Genomic DNA, 15,591 nt, shown 5'->3' on the forward strand with positions numbered 1-15,591 from the left:
GTTCCCTTCACAGAATTCAACCCAACTGACTAACTGGATGCTAAAGCCCTTGACTGAGCAACTTGGTCTTGGGGTGTAATGAACAGGACACTTCAATGATGGCATTTACCACCAGCAAGTCTGCCTCACAGTCTTCAAAATTTGGCTTCATTACAGGACTTTACTTCCTGTCACAGCAAATTCTGCATGTTAAAAATGAAAAGCTACAAATGTAAAAATTACATTTGAGAATTGTTACTGCCAGGGGAAAATTGAGATGAACAGAATGAATGGAAGTGACAGATCTTTTCATTTACATAATGATTTCGCTCTGGAGTGGTGTTCTGACTTCACTGGTGACAGTCCCCTCTGGTCGCATGCTTGCTTTCCTTGGTTTGCTTTATCATTTTGTTCTTCTCTTTAATGTGAAAGCAGTCCAGACAGTTCCACCGCCAGCTACTTACTGCCAAGTATTAGGCAAGATGCAGCTGCCCCAGTGCAAGATTTCACAGAAAAATACAAAGTGAGCTTGCTTTTAAATCTAAAACAAAGGGTTTAAGTATATACAGTTGCCCAGCAGGAAGGCAACTATTCTTCCATTTTAGAATTTCATCACTTTACAAACTAGAAGGAACAACGTGTGGAGAGTGACTCTGCACAGGACTTCCAGCCACTCTGCTCCTCTCCAACTCACTGATGTTTGACATTGTTTCTAAAATGGTACTTGCTGCTGGCTGAAGTACAGTGCAACCAGTGAGCCCTCATCTCCACAAATTAATTTGACTAAAAATGGGTTTAAAGACCTACGTGCTATTTACCAGCTGTGTCCTAAAATAAACTCAGGAAGGCATTGTGTTTTTGGTTTTGAGACAGTTTTACTGTGTAGGGCAGGCTGGCCTCAAACTCAGAGATCAGGTTACCGCTGCCTCCCAGGTGGTGGGAGCAAAGGTGTGTGCTAGCATGCTTGGCTTCAAAACAAAACAAAAACTGTTTTAAAAAATACCCTGTAACCAAGCTGGGTGGTGGTAGTGCACGCCTTTAATTCCAGCACTCAGGAGGCAGGCTAAAAAGATGGCTTGGTGGTTAAGAGCACTGGCTGCTCTTCCAGACGATCTGGGAATGATTCCCAGCCCCCACATGGCAACTCACAATGGTTTGTAACTCTACTTTCAGGGAATCTGATGTTCTGCCTGCCATGGGCATCAGGCACACATGTTGTACACAGACACACATGAAGGCAAAAGACCCACATACACAAAAAACTACAGGCACACACACATAGGATTTAATGAAGGAGGTGGAGGCTATGAGTTCAAAGCCAGCCTGTGCTATACATTTGTTTGGGGTGGTGTACACTTGTAATCCAAACACTCTCCTCCAGAGTTCAAGGTCAGTCTGGTCAGAATGAGCTCCAGGATAGCCTGAGCAGCATAATAAGATATCTTTCAATTTCTGTGGCCTTTCTACTTTTTCCAATTAGTTTTTACACACAGACCATACTTTCACTTTACAATTATTTCTTTTTTTAAAGTGATATTTGTTGAATACTAACTATGTAGGCACTACTCTAAATGCATTGTGCACAAGAGCTTTTATTTTTCTTCTAACACAGGTCTCACAATGTAGACCTGGCTGGCCTAGAACTCACAGAGATCTACTTCCTAAGTGCTAGGAGTAAAGGTACACATCACTACACCTGGAAAAATCACTTAGTTTTGAAAATATTTTTACCATACACAAAAGTTAATTGACCTTCCCAGGGTCACACAGTAAGTCAAAATCTGAACAATTCTTTCATGTCATAATCCTATGCTGAGGGAACATATATGTTCAAGAGACATAATGTTTTTTAAAAAACTATTTTATGTGTGTGTGTAGGTCAGATGTGACTTTTTCCTTCCATCATTATATTCCCAGGGACAGAACTCAGGGCACAGGCAATGCTTTACTATTGAGCCATTTACATCATCCCAAAGGAATAATTTTTAAAAGGAGCAAAGTATTAGGATAACCTACTGAGTGGAGAAAACCTTTGTAAGTTATACATCTCACAAGGACCTAATCTCTAGACTATATAAAGAACTCTTTCAACTCAACAACTAAAACCTCCATTAGAAAACAAGCAAAAACTGGGCGCTGGTGGCACAAGCCTTTAATCCCAGCACTCGGGAGTCAGAGACAGGAGGATCTCTGTGAGTGCGGAGGCCAGCCTGGTCTACAGAGCAAGTTCCAGGGCAGCCTCCAAAACAATACAGAGAAACCCAGTCTCTAAAAAAAAAAAAAAAAGGAAAAGAAAACAAGCAAAAAGATGAAGACACATTGCTATTGGCTAATGCAACCACAAAAATACACCTAACATCATTAGTCATTATAGAACAAGGCCAATCAGAACCACAACGGATTACGTCCTCACACACACACACACACACACCAGCATGGTGAAACTGAGAAGAGAGGGAGGCACGAGGTGGGAAGTGTTTGCAAGGAGGTGGAAAAACAGGAACCTTCGCACATAGCGGTAGAAGCATTTGGACAGTCCCACAAAAGGTGAGGAAGCATACCACATGACTTGGTGATCTTACCTTTAGCTCTATATATTTATGAGGAATGAAAACACAGCTCAGCTTCAAAGTCTGCACTCAAATGTCCATGGGACTATTATCATAATAGCAAAAACAAACACAAACAAACACCCTTGCATTCCCATCTACTGCTGAGTTAACAAGAAACAAGCTATACATATTGCTATCTGCAGAATATCATCTGGTAATAAAGACATGAAGTGCTGATACACACTAGCTGAGTACCCCTTCTCTGAAAAGTCTAGGATCAGGAATGGTTCATTTTTTATTTCTAATTTTTCTGGATTTTGGAATACTTACATACACAAATAAACTATCTTGTGGATTGAACCCAAAGCTACTATGAAATTCATTTCTACTGCATGTCTTCCTTAGACACATAGTGGTATTTATTACCATACAATTTTAGGCTAAAGGCTATACATATTTGCCTTGTGAGATCAGGTATGGAATGTTTCTGTGGCATTGTGCTTTGGTGCTTAAAAATTCAGATGCCTGGGGGTTAAGGAGGTGGCAGCTGATGCAGGAGGCAGTGCGGGAGATGAGGCACTCCCGAGTGGACCAATCCCTGCATCCCGGGCGCTACCCTGCTCCTGCTGGACAAATGGGCAGCTGAGCCAGGGACCGTGTGGAGCCCCTTGGCGCTAAGATCAAGATATTCCACTTCATGATGGACATGGAGCCTGCAGATCCCATTTTCTTGATGACCCCTTCACAATTCACTGTTAGCATGAGCCGCATGTTGCAGGTGGCTTTGGATACAGCCTCTTCCTTAGCATCACAGATGTTAATATGCCAGCAACCAGGCCTGTCTGCCATAGGATGCAGGCTGGGGCTGTCTCTCCTTTAGAGATGTTGGGAATGTCTGGTGGCTTCATGGACATGCTTGGGATGATGAATGACATGATTGGAAACATGGAACACATAGCCACTGGAGACTGTCAGACCTTTTCTTCCTCCACTCTCAACACTGGGGATGGTGCCCTGAAAGTTTACCAGGAGACATCTGAGATGCGCTCTGCCCCAGGCGGGATCCGGGAGACATGGAGGACTGTCCAGGACTCAGACAGTGGTCTAGAGCAGATGTTCATTGGGCATCACATCGGGATAGGGCTCACATCCTCCAGCGCTCCCGAAATCACCACACAGGGGACCAGGAAGAACAACAGGACTATATCAAAGTGAGATGAAAGTGAGATCGCAGCATTTGATGATGATGGCGAAGGGAGACATCCCGATTCAGGCAGCAGTATTCTCTGGAATTTCGACACCTTGAGACTTCCATGCCTGGCTATCCAGGGACCTGAGGACTCCCCCTCCCAACAGTCCCATCGCTATGACTGGTGAAGGTCCCTCTCTCATACAGGGTGAGAGGCTGAGGGGTCATCCAGTGAAATAACGGTATCCTTCCCAATCTCATCTCAATTTAATATTGAGCCTTTTACCTACGTTTATCCCCGCACCACAATGACCCCATCCATCTTGTATCCACTAACTCGAGTTTTCATTTCCTGCTCTGTCTCCAAATCTCCTCATCTTCCTCTGAGCCCTGCCACACTTTGAAGGTTTTGGGGTGCAAGCTGTGGGTTTAGGGATCACCATCCCTCAGCTCCCCTGGATCCTTGCCCACCTCTTCCTCAGAGCCCACTGCAGATGCCACAGTCCTGTGAGGGCTGTGGAGGGAGTGGACCAGTTTCTGCCTCTTCGTCCCTTCTCCCAGCCCACATCACTCACTCACACACACACACACACACACACACACACACACACACACACACACACACACTCCTATAGCCTTCTCTGCCTTTATAAAATTAAATGATTTGTGCAACTTGTAACTAGGTGTTTATGGAATGAAGAAGAATGGAAAAGAAGTAAAAAAGAAATCAGACCCTGAAGCACTGCAGATTAGAGATGATCCGTTTACATTCCTATATGAATGAGCCCTGAAAACAGGCTGTGAAAGAAAGCAGACACAGGGAGCAGAGCTGTGCCTGGTATTATGACATCCTGAATGGGGACACTTAGACAGACAGAAGCAGGCTGCTGTTGCTGGGGCTCTCTGCTTAAAAAGCACTGGCCTTCGTTATAGGAAAATGAAAACATTCTGATTTAGACAGTGGGCGTACAGCCTATGAAAATGTTAACCACCATTTGATTAGATAGTTTGGAATGGCTAAATCTACATTTTATGCTATGAGAATTTTATTTCAATTGTTAAAAAAAGATTAAGCTACCTTTAGTAAAAACTCACAGTAGTTCTTACAACTGCAGAGAGGCTTTTAAAAACTCCTTTTAGGCTTAAGTATTAACTTGAAAATGTCAGATTACCATGGTTCATGTGCAGTAACAATCCTAGACCCCTAGGGAGGAGGTGGCAGATTAAGGCACAGAATTCAGGTAAACCAAGCTCAGTGAATGAATGCCAGCCACCAGCAGTAGTGTGGTGCCTGGATTCTATGCAGGATGTGAAAATACCATACTTAGTATTTCTCTTCAAGTCAGTAACAGATACTTCAGTGAATGGCAGGTTTGTTTCACAACATCAAAAGGAAAACATGTAATCTGATTTTAAGTCTAGCATTTCATTTAAAAATAACTGGACAATCAATTCTGTGGTTAGAATGAGACACCAAACTACAGTAATTCTCATTTTTTTTTCAAGACAAAGTTTCTCTGTTGCTTTGGAGGCTGTCCTGGAACTAGCTCTTGTAGACCAGGCTGGTCTTGAACTCACAGAGATCCTCCTGCCTCTGCCTCCTGAGTGCTGGGATAAAAGGTGTGTGGCACCACAGCCCGGAAAACTACAGTAATTCTGTTGTCTGTGTTGGGAGTCCAAAATGGCTCTAGACACCAAAAAGCAAACTGCAGGACATATCCTATAAGGTCAGGATAAGAAAAAGGAGCTTGGAGCTGCTGGAAGGGAAACTGAGAAATGTTCTTGCTCCACTTAGGCTATGACTAGGTCTTCAAAGACTACTTCTCTGCAATGCACACCGAGTTTCTACAGGACCAGTTACTCATTCTGAAATGCAAGTTAGAGACCAGACCATAGCTTTGGACACCTTCAGATCAGAAAAATATTATGCCTGTTCTTTAAAATAATGACAATTTAGATATAATGATAATCGATTTATCTGACAAGGCAAAAATGTCAAAATTTTCAAAGTGTTCCAGAAAAAAAAAGGCAACAAGCACAATCACCTGTTAATACTAAGGAAAGAAAAACAAGAAAAATAAAAACAAAATAATATTAAGGAAAGCAAAACAACAAGAAAAACAAAAACAGAGTGCAGTGTATCATATACCAATAGCCTCAGCTACCAGGATGACCTTGGGAGGTGAAGACAAGGTCAACACAGTGAGGCCTTGCTTTTTTGTTTGTTTGGTTTTTTGAGACAGGGTTTCTCTGTGTAGCTCTGGCTGTCCTGGAACTCATTCTGTAGACCAGGCTGGCCTCAAACTTAGAGATCTGCCTGCCTCTACCTCCTGAGTTCGGGGTATAAAAGGTGAGGGCCACCACTGCCTGGTTTGTATCATCTTTTTAAAGGTGGGAGCAGAGGTGTTCAGTATTGCTTCACTTGCACATAAACACATAGAACAAACAGCTTTATGTACATTTCATGCTTCCACAGTAAAAGTCAAGTAGACTAAAAAGTAAAAGATAAATTATACCCAAGACTAAGTGTTACAAATAGCTTGAAGCCATATATGTAGGGATGTGTTCCAGATGAATCATAAGAGGAAGGGACTATGACACTGTATTCCTAGGTATTATTGTATTATTATACTGTAATTCTATACTATTATAGTATTACTATTTTTCAGTGGAACGGGGCACAAGTAATACATTAACTTACGTATTGTCTGCTATGCTCAATCAGTCACAATAATGTCTGGCAACATGAGGAATACACGAATAAACATTTGCATTTTGTGTGGGTGTTTCAACCCGATTGTTTGAACAGGGGAAAACCTGTATGAGGCCAAACTCTTTCTCCAGGCTTTCTTATAAGTGAGTGGGTAGAGGACTTGAGACTACACATAAAGGACTGCCTAGAGACGGGGTGGGCACTGCTGAGAGCATGGGAGTGCCACTGGAAGCGGCAGCAGGGGGGGCAGGCTGCCATAGTGACCGCTTATTACCCGTATCCGTGCTTCTCAGGCCCATTCTGAATCGGATCTGCTTGCCCTGCAGGACCCCGGAAAGGTGTTCCACAGTCCAGTGTTGTGCGGGCCAATCAGAAACCATGTTGCAGAAGATTGCAGGCTGCTGTAAAGACATTATAATTTCTTTTGCTTTCTCTGGTGTGAAAGGTTTGACATGTTCACCTAGGGAGAGAGAATAGGGCATTAGAAAACAATGGACAGATAACTATGTAGTTATTTCCTGCTTCTGTTCTGGCAAATCCTTCCATGCAATTACACTGCACTTACACTCCATTTATCACTGATTAGGTACATATTTGGCCTCAAAGGTCTGATTTCTTGCCTTTTGTTTTGTATTTGAGACAGGGCTTCATGGTTAGCCTGGAATTCACAACGTAGCTAAGGCTGGTCTAGAACTCATGAAGATCCTCTCTGCCTCTGCCTTCCAGAGGTGTGAGGCACCACATCTGGCTAAGGTAATTCTTTTTTTTTTTTTTTTTTTTTTTGGTTTTTCAAGACAGGATTTCCTTGTGTAGCTTTGGAGCCTGTCTTGGAACTAGCTCTTGTAGATAAGGCTGGTCTTGAACTCACAGAGATCCGCCTGCCTCTGCCTCTCAAGTGCTAGAATTAAAGGCATTTGGTACTACTGCCTGGCACGTAATTCTTTTTTTAAGTGATTTTTTCATATTAAAATTTAAATGTTGGTAAATATAATTTTCAAAGATAACAGTAAAGTTTTTTAAAAAGTTTTCTATCTTTAAAAACAATGAAAAATTTGGAATATAACACTTCTTAAATATAAGACAAGGTAAGCCGGGCGGTGGTGGCGCACGCCTGTAATCCCAGCACTCGGGGGGCAGAGGCAGGCGGATCTCTGTGAGTTCGAGGCCGGGCTGGACCGACAGCCTCCAAAACAATACAGAGAAACCCTGTCTCGTAAAACCAAAAAAAAAAAAAAAAAAAAAAAAAAGACAAGGTAAAAAATGTTGATGATAATTACTCTAGAACAGCCAGAGTTTCTGGAATTGTCAATGACTGTACTTGCTATATGACATGCTTAATGCCAAAACAAACAAAACACTATGCTACAGTAGTCAATCAGGAAGGTAGAGGTTGCTTTTCATTGCAGTTCCTACAATAAAAGATACAACTTAGATAGTGACACATTACTAAAATCCTAGCATTGGGGAGCTAAGGCAAGGAGACCAGGATAATGAGCCCAACCTGGGCTACATAGTTAAGTTCCAGGACAGCCTGAGTTACATATTGAATTCTATATATATTCAATAGACATGTAAACAGTTAAGAGATACCAAACTATGATGTACTGAGAACTCAAATGTCACTGAATCTGGGCTGGAGCTATATAGCTCAATTGGTATAGTGCCTGCCTAGCATTTCCTTCTATAGCTGTCCCCTACCCCTCAATCAAGTGTAGTGCACATGATTATAATCCTAGCACTCCGGAGGTAGAAGCAGGAGAGTCAGAGGTTCAGGCCACCCTTGGCTACAGTGTTTGAAGTCAGCTAGGACTGTGTAAGACGGTCTCATAATTACAGAATTTAAAGTTTGGAAAGAACAGTCTGCTATCTTCATTTGTTCTCTCTATCCTCCCTCTCCAACCACCCACCCACCCATCTCCTCTTTCCCTCTCTCCTTTCATCCCTCTGTCCTTCTCCTTCCTTTCAGGGCTGTTGACATGGTGGACAACCATTCCACTGAGGAGCTACTGTTCCAGCAGGGAGGTTCTCTTTAATGACCTCCAAATATGGACAGCCAGAACAGCTTCACACTCTGACTCTTAGACATCTATATGATTCCCCAAATCTCTCACGAAGAGTCCCACGTGCTTTGCCATCCAGCCTTCTAAGAGGAGGTAGGAAGCGTGTGTAATCTGTGCCTGTCTCACTGGCTGTCCTGGAGCTCTCACCATGTCTGCTCTTGAGGTCACAGAGATCATCCTGTAAGGCTCATTTTTTGGGGGGGTGGTTTCGAGACAGGGTTTCTCTGTGGCTTTGGAGGCTGTCCTGGAACTAGCTCTGTAGACCAGACTGGTCTCGAACTCACAGAGATCCGCCTGCCTCTGCCTCCCAAGTGCTGGGATTAAAGGCGTGCGCCACCAACGCCCGGCTGTTGGGCTCATTTTTAAGACAATGAAAACTTGGTTTTGCTCCTTCTCAGGAAGGCCCACACTGTAGAATCTGTCTTTATGCCTTTGGTGACAGAGGTGAACAGGCTCCCAGCCCTCAGCAGCTAACACCTACTAAGAACCTTGACCACTCAAGGGATGAAAGCAGTGTGGGTGTATGGATGAAAGGCTACAGAGCTAAGGCCAGGAGTCAAGTGTCTGTCTTTACCTTCAGCTGGTTATTTTTGTTGGGAACTTTACATACAGACAGGGATCACAGGGTCCCACTTTCCCCTAAGGATAGATGGATGTGTATGGAAAGACTACTGAGAAAATTAATTTTGAGTTAGGTCTTTATCATAAGGAACATTCAATGTTTTAAATGAGCAAAGCTACAGGCAACAGTCAATCTGCTCTTTATTGATATCTGATAGACTCTTCATTTGTATTGGTTGCCTTAAAGAGGGTGCTGTCAATAGAACAGCTGTCCCCTTTAGGGGCTACCAGCTAGACTGTCATCATGACAGACAGGCCACTTGACTATACCTCAGTCACTTCAAGAACACTCCATTCCAATTGCAAGGAACACTACAGCCACCAATGCCACTAAAGCCACAACTACTTCAGATACAGACAAACTTGCCCTGGATCCAGACTTCACTTCAGTCATGACAAGCCTCGATGAACTCTAGATGGCCCCACCCATCCTGAGCAAGTCTCAACCAGGACAGGAGGGGGAGGGTTTTTCCAGTGACTCAGCAACAAACTTGTCTTTAATGTGTATGTGACGTCCATGGATAGTGTGGTCCACACAAAAACACAGTTCTCTACTCAAAGGGAGCAAGAGTTTATTCTGGGGTCAAATATGACCATGGCCCAGGAACAGATTCAGGCTGCCCCAAACACCATGTTCCACTGTGGAAGTGGCTACATAACATTTTATTAGTTACAGAACAAACTCATACATCAAGGTCTTTTGGTGCCCAGTGACATGCACAGACAACACTATGAATAGATGGATCACTGGGTTTAGCTCTAGGTATACAGTTGCAGTTAGGTAAGCAGTTGAAGTATCTAGAAGATAACTAGAGGGTGGCTCTTGAGGTTGTAAATCCTCCAGTCTCCCAATGCCATATGCCCTCAGCTCACACAGCAGCTTAAAGGAGACTGGAGTGTCTAGTGAGCTGCCCTTAGTTAAGAGCTGAGAAAGCAGATGCCCAGAGCCTGGAGCTGTTAAGATCGCCCAGTGTTGAGTCACTGAACACTCAGAGACCACAGCAATAGGGACCTGACTTGAGCATGTAGGGCATAAAGGCTAGAGTTATAACCCCTAGCTCTCAAGGTCTACAGCTTTGGAGGTGCAGACAGTAAGGTCTGACTGATGACCTGTTAAGAGAAGCTTTTTCTTTGCTAGCCGCTTTGGTTTATCACCCGCCAGTCGCCTGGGCTCTGCCACATTGTAGTCCCCAAATAAACACACAGGAGGCTATATTAATTATGAAGCTGTTGGCCTTTGCTTGTTTCTTACTGGCTAGCTCTGACTTAAGTAATTACCCCATAATTGTTAATCTAAGTATGTTTCCTACCGGAGAATAGTTCCAGGCTTCCTACCCCCATGGCGTTACATGTTGACTCTCTTGTGTTTCTCCTTCCCAGAATCCTCCTGGACTCCTAGCCCCACCTATCTAGATTCCTATAGGCTCAACAGTACTTTATTGACAAATAACAGGACTTCCCCAACAATGACCTCAGAGACTAGATCTATAACCTCTATACTCAATGCCTTTAACCCAAAACAATCAATATGCCAAAGTGGCACATTTTCATCCCCCACAATATAAAAAGACAACAGAGTTGGGGTATATATCAGCGGTAGACTGTTTACTGATCCCGAGGCAGACCGTGGGCTCAGCACTCAACGTTAAAAACAGGAAGATTCCATTACCCAGGAGGCAGATGCAGGAGGATCTCTACCAGTTTAAGGCCAACTAAGACACCATAGTGAGACCTTTTTCAAGCAACAATATATTTATACTCTATGCTTATAAGCATAAAATAATTGGGAAAATGATGCCAAAGTCTCAAAGAACCATCCATTATCTCAATAACTCAAATAACTTCTAGAAATTACTAGCCAAATAATCATAAGCTTCAAATATGTACATAGATATGTTATATACATATACGATATATAGCATACAAATACACGCAAATTAATAACACACTATAGCAGCTAAAAGTGTGGATACTTAATGTTCCCCAAATACTAAATTTTTTGACACAGCAACCACATGGCAGATTAGATGCAGTGAAAATAAAAATAAGAGCTATGTGGAAAAGTATAAAAATATGAGGTGGTTAAGGAGAGTAGGGCTGAACTGAACCACAGTTATTACAAAAGCCATGAGAAACACGATGTCTGAACAACAAGAGGTGTCAGTGAGGAAGGCGGTGACGGTAGAGTTGGAGAAATACCAACAGTATCAAAGGCCATTTCAACCAGAGACATGGGGTGGGAGAAAGGTGTGGCCAGAAGGCAGACTGGGGCTTCTAGACTAGTGATGGGTCACAAAGAGAAGTCACATGCAGCCATTGTCTTGTTGGGAAGATGAAGAATATGGTTTTGAATACCATCATCATAATCTCATATATTTACAGTGTCCATAAGCTCCTCTAAGAAGCCTATAAAACACTGAGAAGATATTTTATTTCCATAATCAAAGGGTAAAATGGAAACTCAGATGTCAAATGAGCTAGACAATGACAAATAAACTAATCAGGTCTGATTTTGCAAGTGTAATGTTCTTCATACTGCACAATCTTATTACAGAGAATGGAAAGGGTGGATCTTGACCTAAGTCTGAAAATTTGAGGGGGGGGAAGAAGGGTGGGAGGGAAAGGGAGAAAGAGAGAGAGAGAGAGAGGGAGGGAGAGAGAGAATGTGTATGTCAAAGTCCTAGTCTGCTTTCTATCACTGTAATAAACACCTGTAGTGCTTATTCTGAACCCCCAAACCACCAAGAGACCCATTCCAATGCAAAAGCAAAGAGTCTTTTATTATTAACGAGTTAACTGCTTTAACTCGGGCCCTTTGTCCGTCTAACATGGCAACTGGCTTAAGAAGGACCACAAGGGGCTGCAAGGTGGGGGAATTAATTGGGGGGAGCAAGGGGAGTATCTAGGGGTACACAACAGCCTCAGGATTAGTGCAGTTCCAGGCTTGGGCGGCCTGTCTGTTGATTGGTCAACAAGTTATTATGACCTATAGGCCCTCCCAGGGTGGTTGCTGTGTTGCTGTCACTGTTATGCCACTTTTACCGGTAAGCACTTCATCTAACTTCTGATTGGTTCCTTGCAAGGTCAGAAGGCTGAAAACTAAGCACGTGTGCTGAGTGTGGGGCCTCTGTCTTTGCTAGGTCTTTTCTGCAGCCTGTCATGGCTGCTAAAGCAGAGGGCTGGGTAAGGGTCTGGTCCCTTCACACCATGTCCAAAAGCAACTTGGGAAGGAAAGGGTTTATTTTGCTTACACAGTTCATCATTGAGGGAAGTCAGGGCTAGAACTCAAGACAGGAAGCTGGAAGAAGGAACTACACAGAGGCCATGGAGGAGTGCTGCTCTGTTTGCTTTCTTACAGAACCCAGGACCACTTGCCCAGGGGTGGCTTCATCCACAGTGGGCTTGGCCCTCCCACACATCAGCCAAGAATGCCTACGGGCCAATCTGATGGAGGCATTTTCTCAGTTGAGGCTCCCTCTTTTTTTTTGATGAACCTAGCTTGTGTCAGGTTGACAAAACACTAGCCAGCAAAAAGAGTATGTATGACCTGAAAAGATACAGGCCTAGGAAATAATCTGTGCATATTTTGGGGAGACAGGAATGTCTGGGGAAACATGGGGGCATGCTACATCTGCAGCAGACTACTAGTCCTCTGCCTACCCAGTACCCACTCTCTTCTTCCTGAAGTTTAAATTTTCCTCATTCAGTACTGGGCACTGAACCTAGGTCCCCATGGATCTAGGTAAGCACTCCACCACTGAGCTGTATTGACACCCACACCCCTCCTTATCAACAGAACTGTGTGGGGGCAATGACTGTACACATGTGTGTTCACATATATGTACGCATAGGTACGAAAGTTCCTGAGTCAGCATGTTGACCCTTATCCTCCCTCCTCTCTTGCACAAGAGAAAAAAAGACCTAATAGCGTGAGAAACAAAAGGAAGCAAAAGTATGAGAAACCAAAGGAAACTGCGAATTTTGCCAAAAGGATGCAAGATGTTACCTCTGTGCCACAGCACCGGCACAGCAAACTTTACCTCCTAAGTGTTTTCTGTATGAAAACAAACCTCACAGTCAAGACTCCATTGTTATTAATAGTTGCTAACTGAGGAACACCTTCCTTGCTGTCTCCTCAGGCAAAGACACTTTCAGGGACAGCCTTTCTCTCCCTTTGTAATGCTTTGTGGCTTAGACAGGATAAATCATGGCTGGTCTGACTCACCCTAGCATTTCTCAGTTCTTTTTTTTTTTTTTTTTTTTGGTTTTTCGAGACAGGGTTTCTCTGTGGCTTTGGAGGCTGTCCTGGAACTAGCTCTTGTAGACCAGGCTGGCTTCGAACTCACAGAGATCCGCCTGCCTCTGTCTCCCAAGTGCTGGGATTAAAGGCGTGAGCCACTTCTAATGTGGTAAAATATTCAACCTTCGAACAGTTCGCTTGTGGAACTTTAAAGGGCAAAGACAATCAGACCTATTGGTGCTTCCCGGGTAGGGCCTGACTTACTCCCTTTGTCTCAAACCAGAGCCAACAAAGCACACAGCTCTGAATGCACCTTCACCAAACAGTTCGCACACGTGGATGTACACCTGCGCCTCTTCTACACAGTCAGGCATTACTGACACATGTCTTAACAAAACAGTTTCAAAGAAATTATGTTTCTCTACATGTTAGAGTCTTAAATGCCTTCATTGTTATGATCTAACAATCCCAGATATCCAGAATCTATTTAATGGAAGAGCACCCAAACCAAAGTCTGCTGCAAAAGCAGCTGGTCTAGTGATGGGCATACACAACAAACATTTGCCAAGTGAATACAAAGTGCTATTAAATGTGTGTTTAAAAAAAGCAATCAGATGGTTACCATAATAGAAAAGCGTGCATGTTACAGAATTTCAGACCCCTAGTGAAATAGCAATCACTTGATTGTGAGATAAAACTCATTTGGCTTCTGATAGTTTAATCAACAATGAACTGGGCCATTAAATTAGCAAGTGTAAGTCTCATGATTTCCTTTAAAGAAGGATGTAAGGCTACATCCTATTAATTAAACAGCCTAGGGATATACCCAGTCATTGCGCCAGGAATATGTGCAAAGAGCTGTAAAGACTCTGAAGTAACCTCAGCGGCCTTTGAAGGATGAATGTCTTTCGGTCCAGACTTGCAAGCAGGGATTTCTTACGATACTACTCAGAAACTGCTGGGGAGAAACCTCACTGATTCAGATGCTGCACAATCATCTATTGTAAGGATTATGTTGGCCTGCCCCTGTCACCTGGCAGAATGCACTCAGGCAGTACCCTGGTCAGCCCAGGGTTCCATGATGACTAGTCTGCAGGCAGGTGCAAAGGATCCCTTTGAAAGAGAGACCCCTGCCCACTTATACTTTCTTTCCCGCTATTTCCTTGTCCTGTCTCCTTCTTCTGTCCTCTCTCTGTGTCTCTTTACCTCTTTTCTCTTTCCTTCCCCCCTCCCTCCCTTTCTAATAAAACTTCTCATTTAAGCTCTGTCTGTCTGGCATGTTTGTCCCTCTGCCTCAGTCACCCTCACCTGCCATGGAATCCGCCAAGGTTCCCCATGAGCTTTATCATAGCACCTACTCTCCCTTCAAACATCACATAGGCACAAAACAACAAAGAAAAAGCCAGTACAGTTAGTCTATTTGTTGCAGTAGGTTACTATAATTCTCAGGGGACAGCTGAAACATCATTAAAGAGTGAACTGCCCTTTTCGGAAATAATAATAGTAACAATAATAATAAATCGCACAAAGCATAAGATACTTTGGAACCTAATTTCTCTGGATTTCCTAGCTATCTGCCTTAGTAATTAATATCTGACTTGGACTTTTATCTAAAATTTAGAGTAAGATGAGACTAGAACATTTACCAGTTTTTCAGAAGACTCTCCAAATACTGATAGACTATAACAAAGATCCTGAAATAAAAATAATTTGTCTCTCACATTAGAAAATATAAATGGAAGAATAAATAGTAAAAAATGTGCAGAAGGCATCATAAAAGTTACAATATAGAAATTCCCAGAGTTTTAAAACAGGATTAAAAAAAAACCACAAAACAAAAGCCTGGAATGGGATATTAGTGAAGTATAATAGCTCCAATCTGACAACTATTACACATGTGTGAAATTTAAAACCATTAGAATATTAGTGAACTATAATAGCTCCAATCTGACAACTATTACACATGTGTGAAATTTAAAACCATTAGAATGATAGCTACTAGGACAAACAGCAATTACTATTTGGGCCAGGTCTAAAAACCCGACAGAACCACATGTAACAAAATGACTGAATGATAGACATGTGCCTGTAATCCAGCACTGGGGGCTAAGATTAGATGACTGGGAGTTCGCTAAACGCTGGGGCTACACTCTCAGACTCTGGCCAGAAAAAGAAGCAAACCAAACACTGGAGTAGTAGTAATGAGAGAAGAGGAAATTTATTCAAAATATTTTCTC

General features: G+C 42.9%; 1 protein-coding gene and 1 pseudogene across 3 annotated transcripts in view; one reads left to right on the top strand and one right to left on the bottom strand.

Annotated features, from left to right (window-relative positions):
* The window catches only part of Hspbap1 (HSPB1 associated protein 1), a 45,505-nt gene that overhangs the window by 25,157 nt on the left and 4,757 nt on the right, over positions 1–15,591 (bottom strand). For 2 of the 3 annotated variants that reach the window (XM_040750856.1, XM_040750855.1), the window contains exon 2: positions 6,708–6,893. In XM_040750856.1, coding sequence (XP_040606790.1) covers positions 6,708–6,893 — 186 coding nt within the window. The remainder of the gene's footprint in view (positions 1–6,707; positions 6,894–15,591) is intronic. The other variant, XM_040750857.1, reaches the window with a different exon arrangement.
* LOC110341164 lies at positions 462–3,908 on the top strand (annotated as a pseudogene).

This window comes from Mesocricetus auratus, unplaced genomic scaffold (genome assembly GCF_017639785.1).
Source record: "Mesocricetus auratus isolate SY011 unplaced genomic scaffold, BCM_Maur_2.0 Super-Scaffold_100008, whole genome shotgun sequence".
NCBI classification, from domain to species: Eukaryota; Metazoa; Chordata; class Mammalia; order Rodentia; family Cricetidae; genus Mesocricetus; species Mesocricetus auratus.